The sequence below is a fragment of the Hippoglossus stenolepis genome, chromosome 13, assembly GCF_022539355.2.
Source record: "Hippoglossus stenolepis isolate QCI-W04-F060 chromosome 13, HSTE1.2, whole genome shotgun sequence".
Lineage (NCBI taxonomy): Eukaryota > Metazoa > Chordata > Actinopteri > Pleuronectiformes > Pleuronectidae > Hippoglossus > Hippoglossus stenolepis.
The window spans coordinates 3,367,280-3,386,849 of NC_061495.1; the positions used below are offsets into that span (position 1 = coordinate 3,367,280).

General features: G+C 42.8%; 4 protein-coding genes across 4 annotated transcripts; 2 read left to right on the top strand and 2 right to left on the bottom strand.

Annotated features, from left to right (window-relative positions):
* The first annotated feature begins 190 nt into the window (after nt 1-190).
* sympk (symplekin) lies at nt 191-11,033 on the top strand. The gene is made up of 27 exons (XM_035173883.2): nt 191-376; nt 673-819; nt 1,850-1,915; nt 2,189-2,242; nt 2,382-2,455; nt 2,547-2,673; nt 2,822-3,071; nt 3,165-3,335; nt 4,218-4,457; nt 4,645-4,796; nt 4,882-5,032; nt 5,427-5,649; nt 6,044-6,194; nt 6,300-6,535; nt 6,687-6,768; nt 6,851-6,964; nt 7,066-7,213; nt 7,311-7,471; nt 7,927-8,035; nt 8,127-8,227; nt 8,350-8,440; nt 8,529-8,630; nt 8,869-9,056; nt 9,215-9,391; nt 9,484-9,573; nt 9,794-10,204; nt 10,686-11,033. Exons 2-27 carry the CDS (start codon nt 757-759, stop codon nt 10,851-10,853), a joined length of 3,900 nt encoding a protein of 1,299 aa, XP_035029774.2. The 5' UTR covers nt 191-376; nt 673-756; the 3' UTR covers nt 10,854-11,033.
* A 292-nt stretch (nt 11,034-11,325) lies between these two features.
* On the top strand, nt 11,326-14,534 carry zgc:136439 (uncharacterized protein LOC678627 homolog). The gene is made up of 8 exons (XM_035173886.2): nt 11,326-11,645; nt 12,069-12,158; nt 12,248-12,327; nt 12,443-12,558; nt 13,151-13,248; nt 13,675-13,743; nt 13,823-13,881; nt 13,964-14,534. Exons 1-8 carry the CDS (start codon nt 11,454-11,456, stop codon nt 14,082-14,084), a joined length of 825 nt encoding a protein of 274 aa, XP_035029777.1. The 5' UTR covers nt 11,326-11,453; the 3' UTR covers nt 14,085-14,534.
* On the bottom strand, nt 14,065-17,245 carry asnsd1 (asparagine synthetase domain containing 1). Its single transcript, XM_035173884.2, has 3 exons — nt 15,866-17,245; nt 15,552-15,733; nt 14,065-14,442 (listed from the first exon to the last, which is right to left on the bottom strand). Exons 1-3 carry the CDS (start codon nt 17,243-17,245, stop codon nt 14,196-14,198), a joined length of 1,809 nt encoding a protein of 602 aa, XP_035029775.2. The 3' UTR covers nt 14,065-14,195.
* LOC118119710 (ASNSD1 upstream open reading frame protein) lies at nt 17,164-19,460 on the bottom strand. Its single transcript, XM_035173887.2, has 4 exons — nt 19,259-19,460; nt 17,643-17,696; nt 17,455-17,530; nt 17,164-17,306 (listed from the first exon to the last, which is right to left on the bottom strand). The coding sequence occupies exons 1-4, from the start codon at nt 19,331-19,333 to the stop codon at nt 17,266-17,268; spliced, it is 246 nt and encodes an 81-aa protein (XP_035029778.1). The 5' UTR covers nt 19,334-19,460; the 3' UTR covers nt 17,164-17,265.
* Between the last annotated feature and the right edge of the window lie 110 nt (nt 19,461-19,570).

Below are 19,570 nucleotides of genomic sequence, written 5' to 3' on the forward strand. Positions count from 1 at the left end.
CAAAATATTGTGTCTTAACTCCACATAAAGCAATAAATTAATTTAACACGTGTATTAACAGGGTGTCTTTTTTTGTTTTTAGCGTTTTTATTATGTTCTGTATTATCTGTTTTAATCAAAGTATGAGAAGAGGAAACGTCTTCTCGGAAAGGTGCTCGCAGTCTCCAGCAGGGGGCGGCTGCCTCTGGCGCTATGCGCTCAGTTCACAAAAGAAGAAGAGGAAGGAGAAGAAGAAGAAGTAGCACCGCTGCTTCAATGAAAAATGGCAGCTTCGGTTTAGCGGTTTAATACCGTGAAAGTTTCTGTATCGATACGTCGGTGACACCAGCCACAGTTACTTGTTGTTACTCTGACGAAGTAACGAGCCTGAGTATCTGTGAGTAGCCGCAACGCATCTGTCCGTACAACAGCTCGCAGGGGTTAGCATTGCGGTTAGCACGGGGCTACTTCGCTAGCTAGTTAGCGGAGTGTTTTGTGTTTGTGATACTTCGCGTTGGAAGTTTGGTCATTAACGACGTTACTGGTGTGTAGTGATGGGACTAATATGGTCTACTACTAAGACCAGTAACGGGTCGCACACGGGGACGTACACTGACGCACTCTGACCTGCAGCGGGACACATCCTGGCGGGTTGTTGTGTCATTAACAGGATCCACATCTCCACCTCCACAGAGATCCCGTTGTCCCACCTCCTCGTTGAGGAGCATGTTGTCCACACAGCAGTGAGAGAAGAAGAAGAAGAAGCGGAGCAGCAGCATGGACCTGTCTCCAGAGGAGGGAGAAACCTCCCACATGATCGACATGACCACGAGTGAGAAGGTAACTGTTTACATCCTAATGCTGCAGACCCGGGACCTGCAGCACGAGGCAGGTGTAGAACACACAAACCTGCTCTAAGCTTGATATCAGTTCACTCTGGATTCTTTATATGATGTGAGAGAAACAAGAGAACCCCCCAAAGTGACATGCAACAAAATGAAATGTCAATATCATGATCAGATACGTTGAATAGAAAAGAATCACAGCCCAATTATGAACTTTGAGTTTATGGAAGATGAAGTAATGTCAGACTTGTTCCTGCTGCCAAAGTTCAGAGACGTACCAGACGATGCTTGATCCGGTCAATTGGGCTGAAATATTCATTCATGATCAAGAGAAATGTAGATCAGTGTGTGAAGGTAGATGTTTGTTCAAATACCTACACACTTTTGTCCGAGTTCATAAATTAACATAAACGTTTCGGTCAGACTGAGCTCATCACACATTACTTACTTCTCTTCTCTCAGCTTTGACATCACCATAACTTTTTTAGCTGTGTCATATGTTGAACATAGTTTGTTCATCATCAGACTTAAACCTATACCTAAATACCTATACTACTTATGAATGCCTTAATAAGAATCCTCTGCTTTCTTACAGATTATCCATAGCCTTATACTGTAAAGATTGAAAATTACTCTACAGTTTATTTCTAATTCAGTGATCAACATCACATTCTTCTCATAACATAATAAAAAAACTATTCATGGTTCTGAATATGTTGCATTTAGTTAACGACTCCACTTTTGTCCCATGAACACATGTATAAGAAAACCCAGGGTTAACTGAGACAGTTGAAAACCAACTTCATAGTCCAGGTTATCATTGTGGCCAATGAAGCTAAATAATGAAGAGATATCCTGGATATGTGGAACTTGCTTGGTAGCACAACCCTAGAACATTCGGCATAAAACAAGTCAGCTGTTATATTAACAAATGAGGAAAAATATAATCACTATAATTTGGGTCCGATGACACCCGGCCTTTCTTTTCATGTAGTAACAGTGAAGGTTTTCTCTCGTCCTCTCAGGTGGTGGATCTCCTGAACCAGGCGGCTCTGATTCCCACAGATGAGAAGCTTGCTGTGCTCAAACAGGTTTGTAGTCTGATTCCTTCAAGTTATAATAATGACCTCAAAGCTTAATCTGGCATCAGTGTGAAATACATGCATTTCCCCAAAATATAGACAAAATGTTTTCCAAACATTACTTTAGTTATGTACAGTTTCATGTATTGATGTATGGATCCTTCCTGGGTGTGTCCCTGCTCTATGCCCCAGTCTGTGTGTTGGGTTGTGATTCATGTATTTACAACCATATGAAGGCAATTGGGGGCAAACTAGAATCAGTGAATTTATTTAATATTTCAGGTCCAGGAGCTTATCATCAACAAGGACCCGTCTCTTCTCGACAATTTCTTGGATGTAAGTAAACCTTTGTGCAGCTTTGTTCACTAATTGTAGTTTATTTGACATGTAATTTATACAGGTAATGAATAAGCCAAATTAAATATAAAATGTTCTGTGCAGTTGACATATACAAACTGTTCTTTTCATCCTGTAGGAGATGATTGCGTTTCAGACTGACAAGTCTATTGAGGTTAAAAAGTTTGTCATTGGCTTCATAGAGGAAGCTTGGTGAGTTACTTGACAAGTTTGAAATTTCATGTTCATCATAGAAAAAAGGTCCCAACTTTTTTAATCCTTTACTGTTTTGTGTGTTTCGCAGTAAAAGGGACAATGAGCTTCTCCTCCGACTGATTGCCAACCTGAACATGTTGCTGAAGGATGAAAGTGTGAATGTGGTGAAAAAAGCCATCCTCACTCTCACCCAGCTGTACAAAGTTACTCTGCAGGTTAATACAATTTTCCATGAAATGCTCAAACTTACGCATTATGGACCAAAAGAAGAAATACAGTACATGTGATGCAGTCAGTCACACAAATCAGTTTGTGTAACCACTACCGGTTGTCTTTTCAAACCTCTATTCTCTTTTGTGACAGTGGCTGTTGCGCGCCAAAGGAGCATCAGATATGCAGGAGGCATGCTGGGATATGGTCACACAGATGAAAGGGGATGTTCTGGCCCACCTGGATTCTGAAAATGACGGCGTGCGCACTCATGCCATCAAGTTCACAGAGGCACTAATTATCAGTCTGTCAGCACGGACATCAGACTCTGACATCCCCAAAAGACAGGAGGGGGACATCAGCCTGGATAAAGTTCCTAAAGATCACTCGTACATTCGATACGGTACAGATCTTAGAATCCTAGCACAGGGGAAAATGTATTTATATATTTTTCAGTTCAGTCCATCAAAATCTTGTCGTTCTCAATTTTCAACAGATGTCTTGTGTGAGGAGGGAAAGTCTGCGCTGGAGAAGCTGCTGAAGTTCATGGTCCACCCGGCCATTTCCAGCATCAACCTCACTACAGCACTGGGCTCACTGGCCTCTATTGCCCGTCAGAGGCCAATGTTCATGTCAGAGGTGGTGCAGGCATACGAGACACTGCATGGTGAGTCCTTTTGAGCCAGTGTTGTGTACACACACAATCACAAAACACCATTTAACCCTTTGAACTACGCAATAGAAATGATCAGCCAGTGACTACATTGGTAGTTTTTGTTTACTGTGACGTCATTTCTTGGAGAATCTTTAAATTCTTTATATCGGTAAAATCGGTACAACCTAAGATGAAAGTTAAAGTGAGTCAATAAATGATAAAAGTGCAGAATTGTGTTATAGCTTTAAAAAGAAATACATCAAATTTAGCTAAATAAAGGCAAAGTGATTTTTGAGAACACAACCAGAGAGTCCATTTTATTTATTGTGTTGGTTGTGTGTGGTTATTTTATTACGGTTAGGGTTATTATGTTTAGGACATTTTAACATTTCAAATTCTCGTTCAAATGTCTGACTTAATATTCCTTAGAATTAAGTCCATTGCTCTTTGAAAGAGGGAACTTGCCTGATTATGCTATAATACCATTATACCAGTGGTTTAAAGTAGTTTCATAATGATGACAATAATATAATTTATCGCAATAATTTCTGGGACAAAATATTGTCCAACAGAATTTGTTAAAAGTTAGTCTGGAGCCCTGCAAACAACAATCTCTCACAGGCAGTTAAGGTTAAATCCCCTGGCGACACCAATTGTGAACGTACAATGTGTTAAGGCAGAAAACGGAAGCCTTAGCTTTCCTGTACAAAAACAACGATTGTTCTAGCTAGTGTAGTGGTTAATGTAAATCAATTTAAACTGGATCATGCAAACAATGTTACTTTCAGATGGAAAATGTTGATTGTTTGTGCTCAATACATAATTTCACTCTATATAATATGATATATTAAATACCTATTTTTCATTTCTTTCTGTATACTTGAACCTTTTTAGCAAACCTGCCGCCCACTCTGGCCAAGTCTCAGGTGAGCAGCGTGCGGAAAAACCTGAAGCTGCACCTAGTGGCAGTCCTCAAGCATCCCTGCAGCCTGGAGTACCAGGGTCAGATCAGCACTCTGCTGCTGGACCTGGGAATGCCCCAGAATGAAATAACCCGCTCCACACCTGTAGTGCGCGAGCAGCGCAAAAGACCGCGCCATGAACAATACACAGAGGGAAAAAAGGTTAAGATGGGTGAGTGGTGATCACAGTCACATTCAGCATGATTGTAGTGATTCAATTTTAACTGTAGAAAGTAGAAGGAATAGAAATTATTAAAAAAAACATTTTCTACCGTCGTATACATTCTGCCATTTACTACTTTACAGTTTAATCTATTTGCAGTGTCATTATTTCTGATGATTGTTCCTCTTGAGTTTAGAACCGACCATGATGGAAGACGATGAGGACAAAGAGGAGCCGGCTCCTCTCACCGCCCCTAAACCAGCTGCTGTTCCAGTCGTACAGTCGGCCATTGACCTCACAGCTGAGTTTCTGCACCCACTGCTCAACCCACAGAATGTTGCCAACCTGGTGAGCAGCGGCCAACTTTCTTTGTTTGTTTCTCATTTAAATTAGATTGTGTGACAGCTCAGCTTATGTCTCTGTGTTGTTTTAGGTGCTCCTCAGCATGGTGTATCTGCCTGATGTCATGCCAGCATCCTTCCAGGCCACATACACGCCTGTGGAGTCAGCAGGCACCGATGCACAGATTAAACATCTGGCCAGGCTGATGGCCACACAGATGACTTCAGCCGGGATTGGTCCAGGTTAGTCACAAGGACACTGTCATCAGAGGGCGCAGCATTTAGTGGTTTGGATAAGGATTTTTTATTATTTATTTATACAAAGAAACATACATTATATATACAAAAATATGCAAATAATAAAAATAGATAAATGGAAAAAACAATGGGGGGACATGTTTTGTTCTTTGACAGAAATATGTTATAATTTTTTAACAATATGAATGTGTTTTTTAATATAAATTAGCTGGGACTAAAAATATGTTTTTGTATTTTATAATTTTGTAATAATTTATGGTTTCACGACAATATAACTGTTAAAGTATCTGTCACAACAATTTCATCCAAATGTCATCAGATATGTATTGTTTTAAATTTGATAATAGAATCTCCCACACACATTTACTGTATATCTTAGGACTTGAAAAGTGCAAAGCCAGAGAGGAAGATGCCTGCAAAGTGGAAGATAATGACGAAGACTCTGCATCTAAAGACCTGCTCATCAAACGCAAAGTTGCGATGAAGGGCCAAGCGATCTCCGTGGTGGGAGGTTACACAGAAAACGCTTCAACCGCTGAGGCTCCCAGTCCCGCCACAGTCAAGAGGCTTCCTGAGCCCATCGTGCCCACTGCACAAACCAAGTGAGTTCTGGCACAAACACTGAAAGCTGCCCCTTTTGTATAGGTCACACTTACTATCCTATATAGCTGCTATCAGACCAGCACTGCTGCGTTCTTCATATCAGAAAGTCCAGACCTCCAGACCCAATCGTCTTAGTTACACGCAGCATCTATTGCACTTCTGAGCGTCCTGGGAGAGGATCCCTTACACGTGGCTCTCTGAGGTTTCTGCCTTTTCTTTCCCGTTAATTGTTTTTTTTTTTGGTAGTTTTTTCCGCTTACACTTGTTGAGGGTTAAGGACGGGGGATGTCACACCTTGTTAAAGCCCTATGAGACAAATTGTGAATATGGCCTATACAAATACAATTTGATGGATTTCATTTCTGAGCAGCTTATGCTTTTGTTCTTTTCTAGAATGACAGGGGCAACTGGGAGGAAAAAAGTGTTTCGGTTGTCAGATGTCGTCCAGCCGTTATCAGACCCGCAGATTGAGACGTTGACCTCCAAAGCAATCAAACGCATCCTGCATTCAGAGAAGGCTATTGCTCAAAGTGGCATGTCCCATGTAAGTACTCTGCCTGTACATGATTTCTAATGAACCTCTTTAGGCCTTTTGCTCTCAAAACGAGTGCCCGTTTCACAAGGTGATCATATTGAATGTTTGTGGCAGGTCCGAGTGAAGCTCCTCGCCAGGCTTGTGACGCAATTTGAAGGGACGATGAAAGAAGATGTGCTGGCGTTTATTCTAGAGGACATCAGGACCAGGAGTGACCTGGCATTTTCTCTCCTGTACCAAGAGTACAACACTTACCTCAGCCAGCTGCCCTCTGGGCAGTTGGAAAGTTATGATCACTGTCTCTACACGCTGCTCTCCGGCCTGCAGGAGAAACCAGAGCAGAGAGACGGGTGAGGGAACATTCATCATGTCTCTAACTCTTACTTAACAAAATGATAGACATGGTTTAGTGGACGTATCTTCTGTGTTGACTGATAATGGTGAAACATTGTTTATTTTCTGACACCAGCACAAACTGAGTCACATTTGTTTTCACATTAGACTCTTCACCAAACTGGTTCTGGAGGCTCCCATTATAACAGAATCTGCTTTGGAAGTAATAAGACGGTACTGCGAGGACGAGGTAAAAGGCAGGACGAAGACATTTTGTGTAGTGTTAAGTCCCAACATGTCCACTTAACTCTTTGTTGTAACCTTTGTTTCAGTCTCGGGTGTATTTGGGCATGACGACTCTGAAGGAGCTCATCATCAAACGGCCCTCAAGGCAGTTTCAGTATCTGCATGTTCTTCTTGATCTCAGCTCACACGAAAAAGAGAAGGTGATGATATTTCTTGTCTGTATTTTGTTGAAGTGCAGCTCACACCTTTGTACATTCCTGAAAAGTTTCTGTAATTTTCAGTGGCTGTGTTGTGTTTTCAGGTGCGGACCACCGCTCTGGCTTTTCTGAAGCGTATGTATGAGAAAGACCAGCTCAGAGACTACATAGAAAAGTTTGCCCTGAACTACCTGCAGCTTCTTGTCCATCCCAACCCTCCATCTCTTCTCTTTGGGGCTGACAAAGACACAGGTGTGATAAATATGGATCTTTTCAATATAGGGCTGTACCTGACGAACACGATTTATCTTTTTTACTGTAACCTCACATTTTCGTGTGTTTGAGACAGAGGTGGCGTCTCCCTGGACTGAAGAGACCGTGAGACAGTGTCTGTTCCTCTACCTGTCTCTGCTTCCTCTAAACCACCGGCTGGTCCATGAGCTCGCTTCTGTCTACACTGAGGCCATCGCTGACATCAAGCGCAGTGTGCTCCGAGCAATAGAGCAGCCGGTGAGTCACCTCTCACTCTGGTTCCGTCTTTTGGAGGATGCTCCTTCTTTTTGTTCGTTGGTTGATAGTCTTGTATGAGACTGTCAAGTCAGTTTATTAGTATTTGTGAGCACGAGTGAGCCTCTCTATACAACTAAATGAAGATTAAATTCAGTAGTTTTATGTATGTAGAAATGTATGTTTTAGTTATTTAAAATCCATTTTTGCACATGTGTTTTTAACTTGCCCATTAGATAAGATAAATGACAGCAAGAGCAACGGGTCATGGTGGTGAAAACAAAAAGAAGGAAACACAACTGTCAGAAACCTGCAATGTCATCTCACTTGTAGTTTAAAAATGTTAATGTTCATAAAGAGTCACCCACCAAAGGAAGAAACTCAATTAATAAATGCATCTCTTGAGCTGTGTTCATTTTGAATCGTAATAACCATGTTTGTTCGCACCATGTTTGTAGATCCGTGGAATGGGAATGAACTCGCCAGAGCTGCTGCTTCTGGTTGAAAACTGTCCTAAAGGAGCAGAGACTCTAGTCACGCGCTGTCTGCACATTTTGACCGATAAAGGTAAAAAGCAATAATTAGTTTAACACCCAGTTCACAATAGATGAGGTCAAATGAGCGGCGTTGATGTGAATCCTTTATTTCCTGTATTCAGTGCCTCCGTCTCCTGAGCTGGTGGAGAGAGTTCGAGATCTTTACCACAAACGTGTGCCTGATGTTCGTTTCCTTATTCCGGTCATAAATGGCCTAGAAAAGGTAAAGTTCTGACACTCTGACACAAATGTTTATCACACTTCATCTCAGCTGTCATACTAGTATTTGAAAATCACAATGCATCCTCACCTGGATTTTATTTTGTTTGTTTCTTCCTCCTAAAGAATGAAGTCATCCAGGCTCTCCCCAAGCTCATCAAACTCAACCCCATTGTAGTGAAGGAGGTGTTCAACCGTCTGTTGGGAACTCAGCACAGTAAGGGTCATGTTTGTCAGGTTACCTTCCTTCCTGACTGTTTTTTTTACACATACACATACAATAACTGTTTTGTGTTGTCTTTCAGGCGAAGGAAGTTCGTCTGTGTCCCCTCTCACCCCAGGAGACCTGCTCATTGCCTTACACAACATAGACTCCACCAAATGTGATATGAAGTCTATCATAAAAGGTTTGTGGTCAGGGATTAAACCTTCCAGCCAAAACATTATTTAATATGTATAACTAGGATGGCACCCAGTAGAGCACATTCCTCTCCCCGTGAAATCTGTGAAAATGATAAAAAACTTCCTCGAAATGTTAAAGAAAGTGGGGGAATATCCTGGATATGCCCCCTGATCTAGATCTGCACCAATTTACCAATCAGTCCGTTGGCAATACCCATTATGCTGTTTGTGTCTTTACTGCAGCTACCAACCTCTGCTTCGGGGAAAAGAATGTCTACACGTCGGAGGTTTTGGCCGTGGTGATGCAGCAGCTGATGGAGCACAGCCCCCTCCCCATGCTGCTCATGCGCACCGTCATCCAGTCTCTCACCATGTATCCCAGACTGGGCGGCTTTGTCATGAACATCCTGTCCCGCCTCATTGTGAAGCAGGTCAGCATCAAACTCCAGCCGATTATTTCTGCAGTCGTGAGGTTCAATGTTCATAGCTGTGTCAAAACCCAATATTGGACTGGAGAAAGTTCACAGATCAATATCAATCACCGTTATCATTTTTGCTGTGTGACACTGGTTGTTACGCTCCGTTGTAGGTGTGGAAGTATCCTAAGGTGTGGGAAGGATTTGTGAAATGCTGCCAAAGGACCAAGCCTCAGTCGTACAGCGTGCTCCTGCAGCTGCCGCCCGCCCAACTGACGAGTGTGTTTGAACGCTGCCCAGAGATGAGAGATCCTCTTCTACAGCACGTCCTCTCCTTCACCCCTCATCAGGTACCGAGTTAAATCAACCGCATTCCCAGTCCACAGTTCTATTTCTCTTGGGCTTTACTTAGTTACTAACTGCCTCTTTTTCTCTATAACAGCAAGCTCACATACCCACCTCCATCATGACGATCCTGGAAGCAAATAAAAAGTCACCACTGAAACCAGTAGAGCCAGTTGTGGAGAAGGAGGTAATGGATAGAGATGCTACTCTCACTTTTCTGTGCCATAAAAGTTGTATGTCCTTGAGTGACATAGGTATAGATATTCTTCAAGAGCCTGTGTAATCGTGTGAATTCCTTTTTCTCTTAACTAGCGGCTCATATAGTGTAAATTATGAGGGTCCACAAAAATGAGGCGTCCCTCCGTTTATTTACTTATCATTGGGTCCCTCTCTGCTTCATCATACAGATCGAAACACTCACTGCTCCAGCTGCCACAGAAATGGTTACCACTGCAACACTGAAAGAACCAGAGATGGAAGTCCAGCACGAGCCGGTTCAACAAGAATCGTTCCAGCACGAGCCGGTAAAGCACGAGCTGTTCCAGCACGAGCCAGTTCAGCGCGAGCCGGTTCAACACAAACTGTTCGAGCACGAGCAGGTCCAGCACGAACTGTTCGAGCACGAGCCGGTCCAACACGAACTGTTCGAGCACGAGCCGGTTCAGCGCGAGCAGGTCCAGCACGAACTGTTCCAGCCTGAGACGATCCAGCACGAGCCGGTCCAGCACGAGCCAGCCATCATGCAGGATGAAGAACCAATGGAGCAAGAAGAGTTTGAACCTGTGATACAAGAGGAAAGTTTTGACAATGTCTCCCAGGTAAATTGAATTAAATGAGGTTGCATTACATCACATGAAATTGACCAATTACGTGTATATGTTGGTGTCATGGTAGCAATGGCAATGAGGTTGCTTGTGCCAACATATCTTTTGGACTAGAATGGACCAACAGATCCAATTGTCCACTGGCCACAAAGATCTATGTATGAAAATGAGTTAAGATGAATAAAAGTGTATTTAAAAGTTGAAAGGTTTAGTTTGTCTCCATTAGCTACAGCTTTGCAGAAGTTATTCTTCCTGGGGTTCACGAAAGCTTTACATTTGACAATACTTTATTCCAATTTGCATCAAAATACTAGAAATTAACAGGACAACACTATAACACACACATGCTTACAACTTTGTACTTCTATCTTATCATTGGTATAATCCATTGCTTGGCCACTCTAAACGTTCGGTGCTCAAAATGTTCCTCACAAAGGTGTCTCACCCTAACCCCCCTTCTTTTGCTTCTCTTCAGGTGGAATTGTCGAGAGACAGTGATACACCATCCCCTCACTCCGAGGCAGCTGACGAGCCATCGGAGGTTTCTGAACCTGAACCTTCAGATTTCCAGGAGCGAGAGAGAGATGTTGAAGCAGAAGCCACCGGCTCGGAGGCTGACAGCGGCAGCGAGGACATGGAATGACAAATACACTCAAAATAAGAGTCTGGCCTCAACAGTTAATTTTTTTTTACGATTTCTTGTCAAGAGATTTGTTTTTGTATTTGTAGAAATTAGTTTTGAGGAAATAAATACAGTATAATAACGTTTTGTGTATGGATTTCTGTAGGTCTTCAATTGTTGTGATAAATCAACAAAACACTGGTTTTCTGTCTCTGTCCATTATTTTCCCCCAATACTGCCCAGTGGTATAATAATAATTAAGATCGTGCTTAACAGTGTTAGTGTGCAATCAGCATAACTCTCTAAAAAAACGTTTTGAAAACCAATTATTTAATAGTTATAGCTTTGGCCATTTATTCTACAAAATTAGGGGAATATATGGGACTTTTAATTTGTAGATACAAACCGGAAGCGACGGAGCTAGTGTCAAGCCATAATCTCGCGAGATCACATCAGCTCCGTGTTCACAGGGCTGGTGATCTCGCGAGAAGAGTCCGTACCTGGGTCGCTCCGCTGTTGTTTTCTAACTTTTAAAAAACTAGTTCCGCCCGAGCAGCTGCGGACAACACCACCAGGTGACACCGGCCAACATCCGCTCCCCCCCCCCGGGCCACAGGTGCGATGAAAGCCGTCATTCTCGCGGCCGGTTACGGGACCAGGCTCCAGAGGGACGTGTCGGCGGACCGCAGCGGGAGGTTCGATCACCTGGTCGGCAGTGCGAAGCCGCTGCTGCCGGTGGGCCGCTGCGCACTGATCTCCCACTGGGTTCGAGCGCTGACCGCGTCCGGTGCTGTGGACTCTGTGTATGTTGTGGTGAGTCACTGGTTCAAAGGTCAAGTACTGGACTCGAGTACTTCTGTAGTACTACTTACTACTAAACTGTATTATACTATATTCCACTATTTATTACTGGCTTGCAATGCACTCATTCATGATGTATATTACATTTAATAGTAAGTTTGTAGTAGCTTTGTTTATGATTAAAAAACTAACTTCCCAACAGTATTTAGCAGTTGAAATGATCTCCATGATATTAGTCCCCATCAGTATATTACTGTATCAGTAATATACATGAAGTGACCAGCTGCCTTCAGTAAGTTGTACTTTATAATATCCTCAGTAGATGTCACCCACTTGATTCAAACAGCTGATACAGATATTGTGTTATATGGAGCTCGTCCTCAGATCCACGTGTGTCCTCTGTGAATGACCTGTTTCCTCTGCTCTCCTCTCCAGACCAACGCTCTGTACCGAGCTGCGTTCGAAGAGTGGGCCACACATTTCACTAATGTCCAGATTCTCAGCGATCAGACGAGAAGCAATGATGTAAATAATCACTGCCATCTCTAGTTTTGGGGTCATATTTTATAAATACACGTTCTCTGTAAACCTCTTAAATATTGTCCTTCCACCAGGAGCGCCTTGGTGCTGTGGCCTGTCTGCAGCTTGCCGTAAAGCACTTCAAGATAGAGGACCATGTCATAGCTATTGGAGGGTATGTCTTCAAACCTGCAGTATCAACATCACCATTCAGAGACATAGACTCGTATTGATATGAAGTCACGTCCTGTTCCTGACTGATGCAGCTCTCTCTCTCCAACCCTGAACAGTGATACACTTTTTAAAGAAGATTTCAGCCTCAGTCAAGTCAAAGAGAAGTTTTCTGACTTCCAGGCAAAGTGTGGTGACAGCTGTCTGGTGCTGTCGTACCAGTGCAGAGATGAAGGTGAGTGTTGCAGCATTTACAAAGTGATGCTAAGCAGCAGTGGTGGAGGAAGTACTCAAACATTTTACTGAAGTAAAGGTACAAATAGATATGGTATAAAGTAATAATACCACATTAACTTGTCTACTTGAGTAAAAGTTTGTATTTGTCCTTAAAGAATTAAAAGTAAAAGCTGAGTCTTGGTGGTTGTCTCCCTCAAATCCACATTCGGGAACATGGTCTGTTACTTTCCTGCTCGGATTGGATCAGTGGTTCAATTCCCCTTATTATTGATAATTAAATATAAAAAATTGTGTGAACATGAAACAAAGTGCAATGTAAAAATGTTGTGGAGTAGAAACGAGTACATCTGGTGGAGTAAATGTGAAAAGTCCCTGAAACAAAATCTACTGAGGTGCAGATGCATGAAAAATGAACCTAAGTATAGAAAGTGAATGTACTTAGTTACATCCCACCACTGCTGCTCAGGTGCTTTCAGAACCAGAGACTATTTAGACTATGACAGGACGAACCACTGTGCACGTCGGTGAGAAGGGTCAATCTTGGCTTTGCCTCGTGCTCACAGTTGATTCTTTATTCTGTTTCTGTACAGAAACCCATAAATACGGGATTCTGGAAGTGGACAGTGAACTTTGTGTCCTCTGCATGAAGGAGAAGCCTCTTCCTTCTGAGACCAAGTCCAGGAGAGCAGTAAGTTCACCATAAACACCAACCACAGCCTACTAGTGGTGGATATTAGCAATGACCCTATGTCCCTACAGTGAAGTTAGATAGTATCACGACACTAATACAACTTGTTGTGTTGGCTGAAACGATAAAACACAGCACTCATATTTAATATCCTGTAGAAAAGGTCGGTCAGGTCTGATATTTTCATGTCTCTCTGGTTTCAGGAACATTATCATTCTAGATAAAAACTGTTTGGTTGTCTTGACTGTTTAGGATTATTGTCCAGCTACATTATCCTGAAACTATTTGCTATAATCACTGTCATAAATATTTGGTAAGTTAGGGTTACTGGTATTTTATGTACCTACCAACTTGAACAAAGCCTGTGTTTATTTTTGATATTTTAATAACAGGCAGCTAATACACTTTTATTTGAATGTGTTTCAGTGTCCTTGTTTCTACGTGTTCTCAAAGAAAAGTCTCCCTCTGTTGGATACATTCCTTGAGGAGAAGGAGGTAAATTCAATAATTTTAATTCCCTCATATGACATGAGAGGGAAAAGTGTAACTTGTATTTTTTGTTATATTCTCATAGGAAGCTCCTATTGAAGAGAAAGATGCCCCAGGAAACTTTGTGTCTTGGCTCATTCCGAGGTAATTTCTGCTGGAGTTGAAGAATGAGGGATCTCCTCAAACACTTTAAAACATTTCTCAATATATGTCTTCTTTCTTTCAGGAAACCAGTGTATGTTCATCAGATTTCTGGGCGTTTTGATGTTGGAAACTTGCCGTCCTACATCGAATGTGACCTTTACTTCAAAGAAAATCTTCAGGATGCAAAGTCTTACATGGTGTAAAAACCATCACGTTTATTATTCCCTGCTGGTGAAATTATGGTCAAGAATCTGTAACAGGAAAACAAGAACTGTGAATTTAATTAAAATCATTCCTCACAACCCGTGATTTCTCTAACCAGTGAGGAGTCTGCTGCACTTGTCAGAGGCCTTTTCACGACTGTTCTCCATCTTTGCGATGCGGGAGCCGAATTGCATGGCTCTTTTCGGCAGGACTGCCGACTGACGGAGGCCGAGCTGTCTCGCCGTCAGTCTCAAGAGGAGTTTCTCCCCGACACCTCGAGGAAGTGACAGATCTGCCTTCTCCCACACAGGCAGAGAATTCAGGTGGCTCACCACGTCCTCGTCCAAGAACGGAAATCTGCAGATACAAGAGGGATGAATGAGGGTGAATGGAATTTCATCTGTGGTGCTTATAGCACCTGTTTTTTGATAAAAAGAATTTGACATATATGCAATGTTGCTGTTTCTTCAGATAATCCCCACAACACTCAGTTAGTATAGAGACCATTTCTTTGGATAAATACATAGTTCCAGTTGAAAATGTCGGCGTGTTGCTGTTCACAGGCCTTTTCAGATGTGGCTGATGGTGGTGGTGGAGGGGGGGAGAACTGTGGCAGGAACTACACAAATTCAAACCTTGTACTATTAAGTAATAAATATGAGCGAGAGAGAAATGTCACTCAGACCTGATGGTGTAACCACACACACAGTAAATGAAAACAGGTGCAGGGTGTTAAAATACTGCTCATCTGACTTGGACAGAACCTAATATCAAAAGCTGTTATCACAGTAACTGCTCTTGTGTTTCAGTCTAAACATTGAAACTTGGTAACATGTTCTGTGTCCATTGTTAAGTTTCAATATGTATGAAAACATCTCATTGCTTCTCTATCGGTGAGCGTTGCCCTGCTTCTTCTGCTTTCTGACCGACAGTAATGGGTCTTTCTTCACTGCAGATTTTGACAGGAAAAGCACAATTTGATCCAGAGCCCTTGCAATGGCCTGACTTCCAGGAAACCTGAAATGGAACAGAGCCACTTATGTTTGTGGCGCCTGTGTATTTCCTACTATGACAAGTCAAGATTCCTGCTGCCAAAAAAGGACATGGACGTACTGGAGACAAAATGTTATTTCCTAGTCTAAAGAAACTCATAAGAACCCAGTAAACAAGTACATACTTGGGTACGCACTGACAAACAAGTTGTTGAACCACTCTGAGCTGTTATCAGCCAAAGTGTCAGTTTAAGTAGTTCTCTCCCTGACTTTGGATTCTACATCCACTTATAATTTGCCAAATCAAGCAATTTATACTGTAAAAGTTTTCTGTTTTTTAAGGCCTATTGGTATTTATAATGATGGAATGACTAGTAGCGCTATAGAGCAACTGTTTCACAGACAAAATAAGCAAGTTCAAGATTTCAGTTCTGGTACCTTGAAATTTGCATTTGAAACCAGTTCCACACATACCTCGCCTCCTTCCCATGGTCCCCTATAACTCTGTCATCTCTGCCCAAATTCCTGGAGGGGATCCTGCCCAGCTCCATGGCTAACTCCTGGATCAGTCCCTCATGTCCAGATGTCTTAAAGCGGACTCTGTGTCTGGAGTAACCGGCCAACTGCTCATCTGCGCCGATTCCTGTTAAAATGACCTGCAACACACAAGCGGGTCAATGAGAATTGTTCAATATCTATTCATTACCATTTTGGTTTAATTACTGTAAATATGAATTTGTGATTTAGAATTTCCACATCAATTGAATCCCCTTAACTTAGTACCTCACCTTAGATGATGAGGAGAAAGGTCTCTGGTCTTTGTCCTCCGTGATGAACCCTGTCCCTCTTGCTGCAAACCACACAGCACATCCAATGCTGTCATCAAGGACCGTATCCAGCGGATGCACCAAATGACCGATGCGTTCCTGGCGCATTTTCTGCAGCTCCTCTTGCGTAATATTGATTTCAACAAAATTCCATCTTCTCTCAGGATTCAGGTCTTGTAATTCCTTGAGACCTGCTTTCCCAGTGATTCGGTCTGGAACGTCAAAGGGGCTGAATGTTCGGGAACCAGCTCCGTCAGTCTTATTGTCGTTTGGCTTATTTTTGTGCTTCTTGACATTCTTTGCTGAGTCCTTCTGCTTCTTTGGCTCCTGTAGTTTGAATGCTACATTGAGAAGATCTATTGGCTGATGGGCAGGTATGTGACGGTCGGCCAATACAGCCAGAATCATAGAATCGATACCTCCAGAGAAAAGTAGAGCGATGCTGGCCTGGTCACTATTAGCTGCCTCGTCCTCAATCGGCAGACTCTGGACACGTCGCCTCAACGCCTCACTCAGAACATCAATAAGACGACTCACCTCATAATTTCCCTCTTTGCTTGCAAGCAGCTGCTGCAGATCTTTGACAGATGAATCTGAGTTTGACTGAGCATCTGCCTCATTTAATGACTTTGGGATGGACATATTTAGAGGGCACACAGGTGAGGTGAGCACCAGTCCTGATTGGTTCATCACAGCAGTGCAGCCACTGGGAACAGACTCCAGTATAGTGTCACTGCAAGAGGTAGCCCAAGGATAAACCTCAAACGTCACAGTGCCGGCCTCTGTAGCTGCCTTCAGGTCAATCCTGTAAACACCAACTGCTGGGACCTCTTGCCAAGAAACCTGATCCAGCCCAGGATCGTGAGCCGCCACAGATGTCAGGGTCAGAACCCCTGCATCAAATCTCCACAGCAAACTCCGCCTGCCAAAGAAGTCTCTGCCAAACCACAGGTAGTCTCCAGCCTTTTGGTAGTAAACAAACCCCCATGGTCCCCTCACACTGGACAGGACTGACAGGATCTCTGAGGGGCTGCTGCAGGACAACAGTGACTGAGACACAACAACAGTGTCATTCTCCGATGGCTTCACTGGCAGGCCACCAAAAATCTCCCCATTCCACACCAGCACATTTCCAATGTTGTCTTGCAGTGGCTGAGGGGTGAGGACACCTCTCATGTGAAGGACGTGGGCAGAGAATAAACACTGGTAACAAGGATCCCTGCCTGTAACTGTGAGGTCCTGGCTCCAGTCGGGCCCTCTTCTCTTCAAATGTTCATAAACTGTTTTGTCCCACTCAAAGTGAGCAGGTGACAGACTCAGCAGACAAAAGATGCCACACATGGTTGAGATGACGATCAGTCTCACATGTCCTGCAGCTCCTTTTTCATATTATCCAGTTCCTCTGGGGACAGAAATAAAAGAGTCGTACTTCACTATCACCTTATAAGGCAAGATGATCAACAACCATCGGCTTAAATTGTTAATGAATTAGACCAATCAGCTTATCAATTGAAATTATGTGAATTCACTCCAGTTTACACTGAACTTACTTTTGCATGAACCCAGTGTCTGAGCTCTGTCTGCCAAGAAGAAAATGTTACTGTTCCTCTGTTGGATGTAAACGTTCTGAAAAACAATTCAAGGATTCAAAAGCTTTGTTGTCATACGCATAAAGAAGTTATCAATGCAATTACTTTCTTAATTCCCATTCATACGTAACACACTTGAACACACTCACCCGGTTCTTCTTCAGGTTGGAGAGCTCGTCCACCACAACCTTCTGCTCCTTGATCTGGAATTTAATGACAACACATATTTCACTAAGCTGATGAAATGAAACCTGTTCCGGCCAGAAAAGCTTGATAACAGACTCAGACATGTTTGTGTCTCATACGTTAGCCACTAGCTACATGTTTGTGTCTCCTACATTAGCCACTAGCTACATGTTTGTGTCTCATACGTTAACCACTAGCTACATGTTTGTGTCTCACACGTTAACCACTAGCTACATGTTTGTGTCTCATACGTTAGCCACTAGCTACATGTTTGTGTCTCATACATTAGCCACTAGCTCATTTGCCACAGCTACATGTTTGTGTCTCATACATTAGCCACTAGCTACATGTTTGTGTCTCGTTAGCTAGCACATGTTTGCCACATTAGCCACCAGCTACATGTTTGTGTCTCCTACATTAGCCACTAGCTACATGTTTGTGTCTCATACGTTAGCCACTAGCTACATGTTTGTGTCTCATACGTTAGCCACTAGCTACATGTTTGTGTCTCACACATTAGCCACTAGCTACATGTTTGTGTCTCCTACATTAGCCACTAGCTACATGTTTGTGTCTCATACGTTAGCCACTAGCTACATGTTTGTGTCTCACACGTTAGCCACTAGCTACATGTTTGTGTCTCATACATTAGCCACTAGCTACATGTTTGTGTCTCATACATTAGCCACTAGCTACATGTTTGTGTCTCATACGTTAGCCACTAGCTACATGTTTGTGTCTCACACGTTAGCCACTAGCTACATGTTTGTGTCTCATACATTAGCCACTAGCTACATGTTTGTGTCTCACACGTTAGCCACTAGCTACATGTTTGTGTCTCACACGTTAGCCACTAGCTACATGTTTGTGTCTCATACGTTAGCCCCTAGCTACATGTTTGTGTCTCGTACATTAGCCCTAGCTACATGTTTGTGTCTCATACGTTAGCCACTAGCTACATGTTTGTGTCTCATACGTTAGCCACTAGCTACATGTTTGTGTCTCACACGTTAGCCACACATGTTTGCACTTACCCCTAGCTACATGTTTGTGTCTCATACGTTAGCCACTAGCTACATGTTTGTGTCTCACACGTTAGCCACATTTGTCCATGTTTGTGTCTCATACATTAGCCACTAGCTACATGTTTGTGTCTCACACGTTAGCCACTAGCTACATGTTTGTGTCTCTCACATTAGCCACTAGCTACATGTTTGTCTCTCACATTAGCCACTAGCTACATGTTTGTGTCTCTCTTTAGCCCCTAGCTACATGTTTGTGTCTCACGTTAGCCACTAGCTACATGTTTGTGTCTCATACATTAGCCCCTAGCTACATGTTTGTGTCTCATACATTAGCCACTAGCTACATGTTTGTGTCTCTACATTAGCCACTAGCTACATGTTTGTGTCTCACACGTTAGCCACTAGCTACATGTTTGTGTCTCGTAGCCTAGCTACATGTTTGTGTCTCCTACATTAGCCACTAGCTACATGTTTGTGTCTCACACGTTAGCCACTAGCTACATGTTTGTGTCTCCTACATTAGCCACTAGCTACATGTTCTTTGCTAACAGTACCTTCTTGTTTAGTTCCTCCTTGAGTGCAGACTGCCATTCAAAGCTGTCCTCGTTGTCTCGGCCTTTAGAGGACATCGTGTGGAAGTGTTTAGTTGGATCAGTGGAATTGAAGCTAGTTATCTTCAGAGGAAACCACGCGCATCTTCTTCTTCTTCTTGTTGTTGTTAATGGCGGGTGGCAACTAACGTTAAAGGCGCATTACCGCCACCTGCTATGCTGGAGTGTGGGTCAGCGGTGTATTTGCGGAAGTACATAAAACAAAAAAACAACAACAAATAAATCTCTATTTCAGACTATTCCCACTGAAGATAC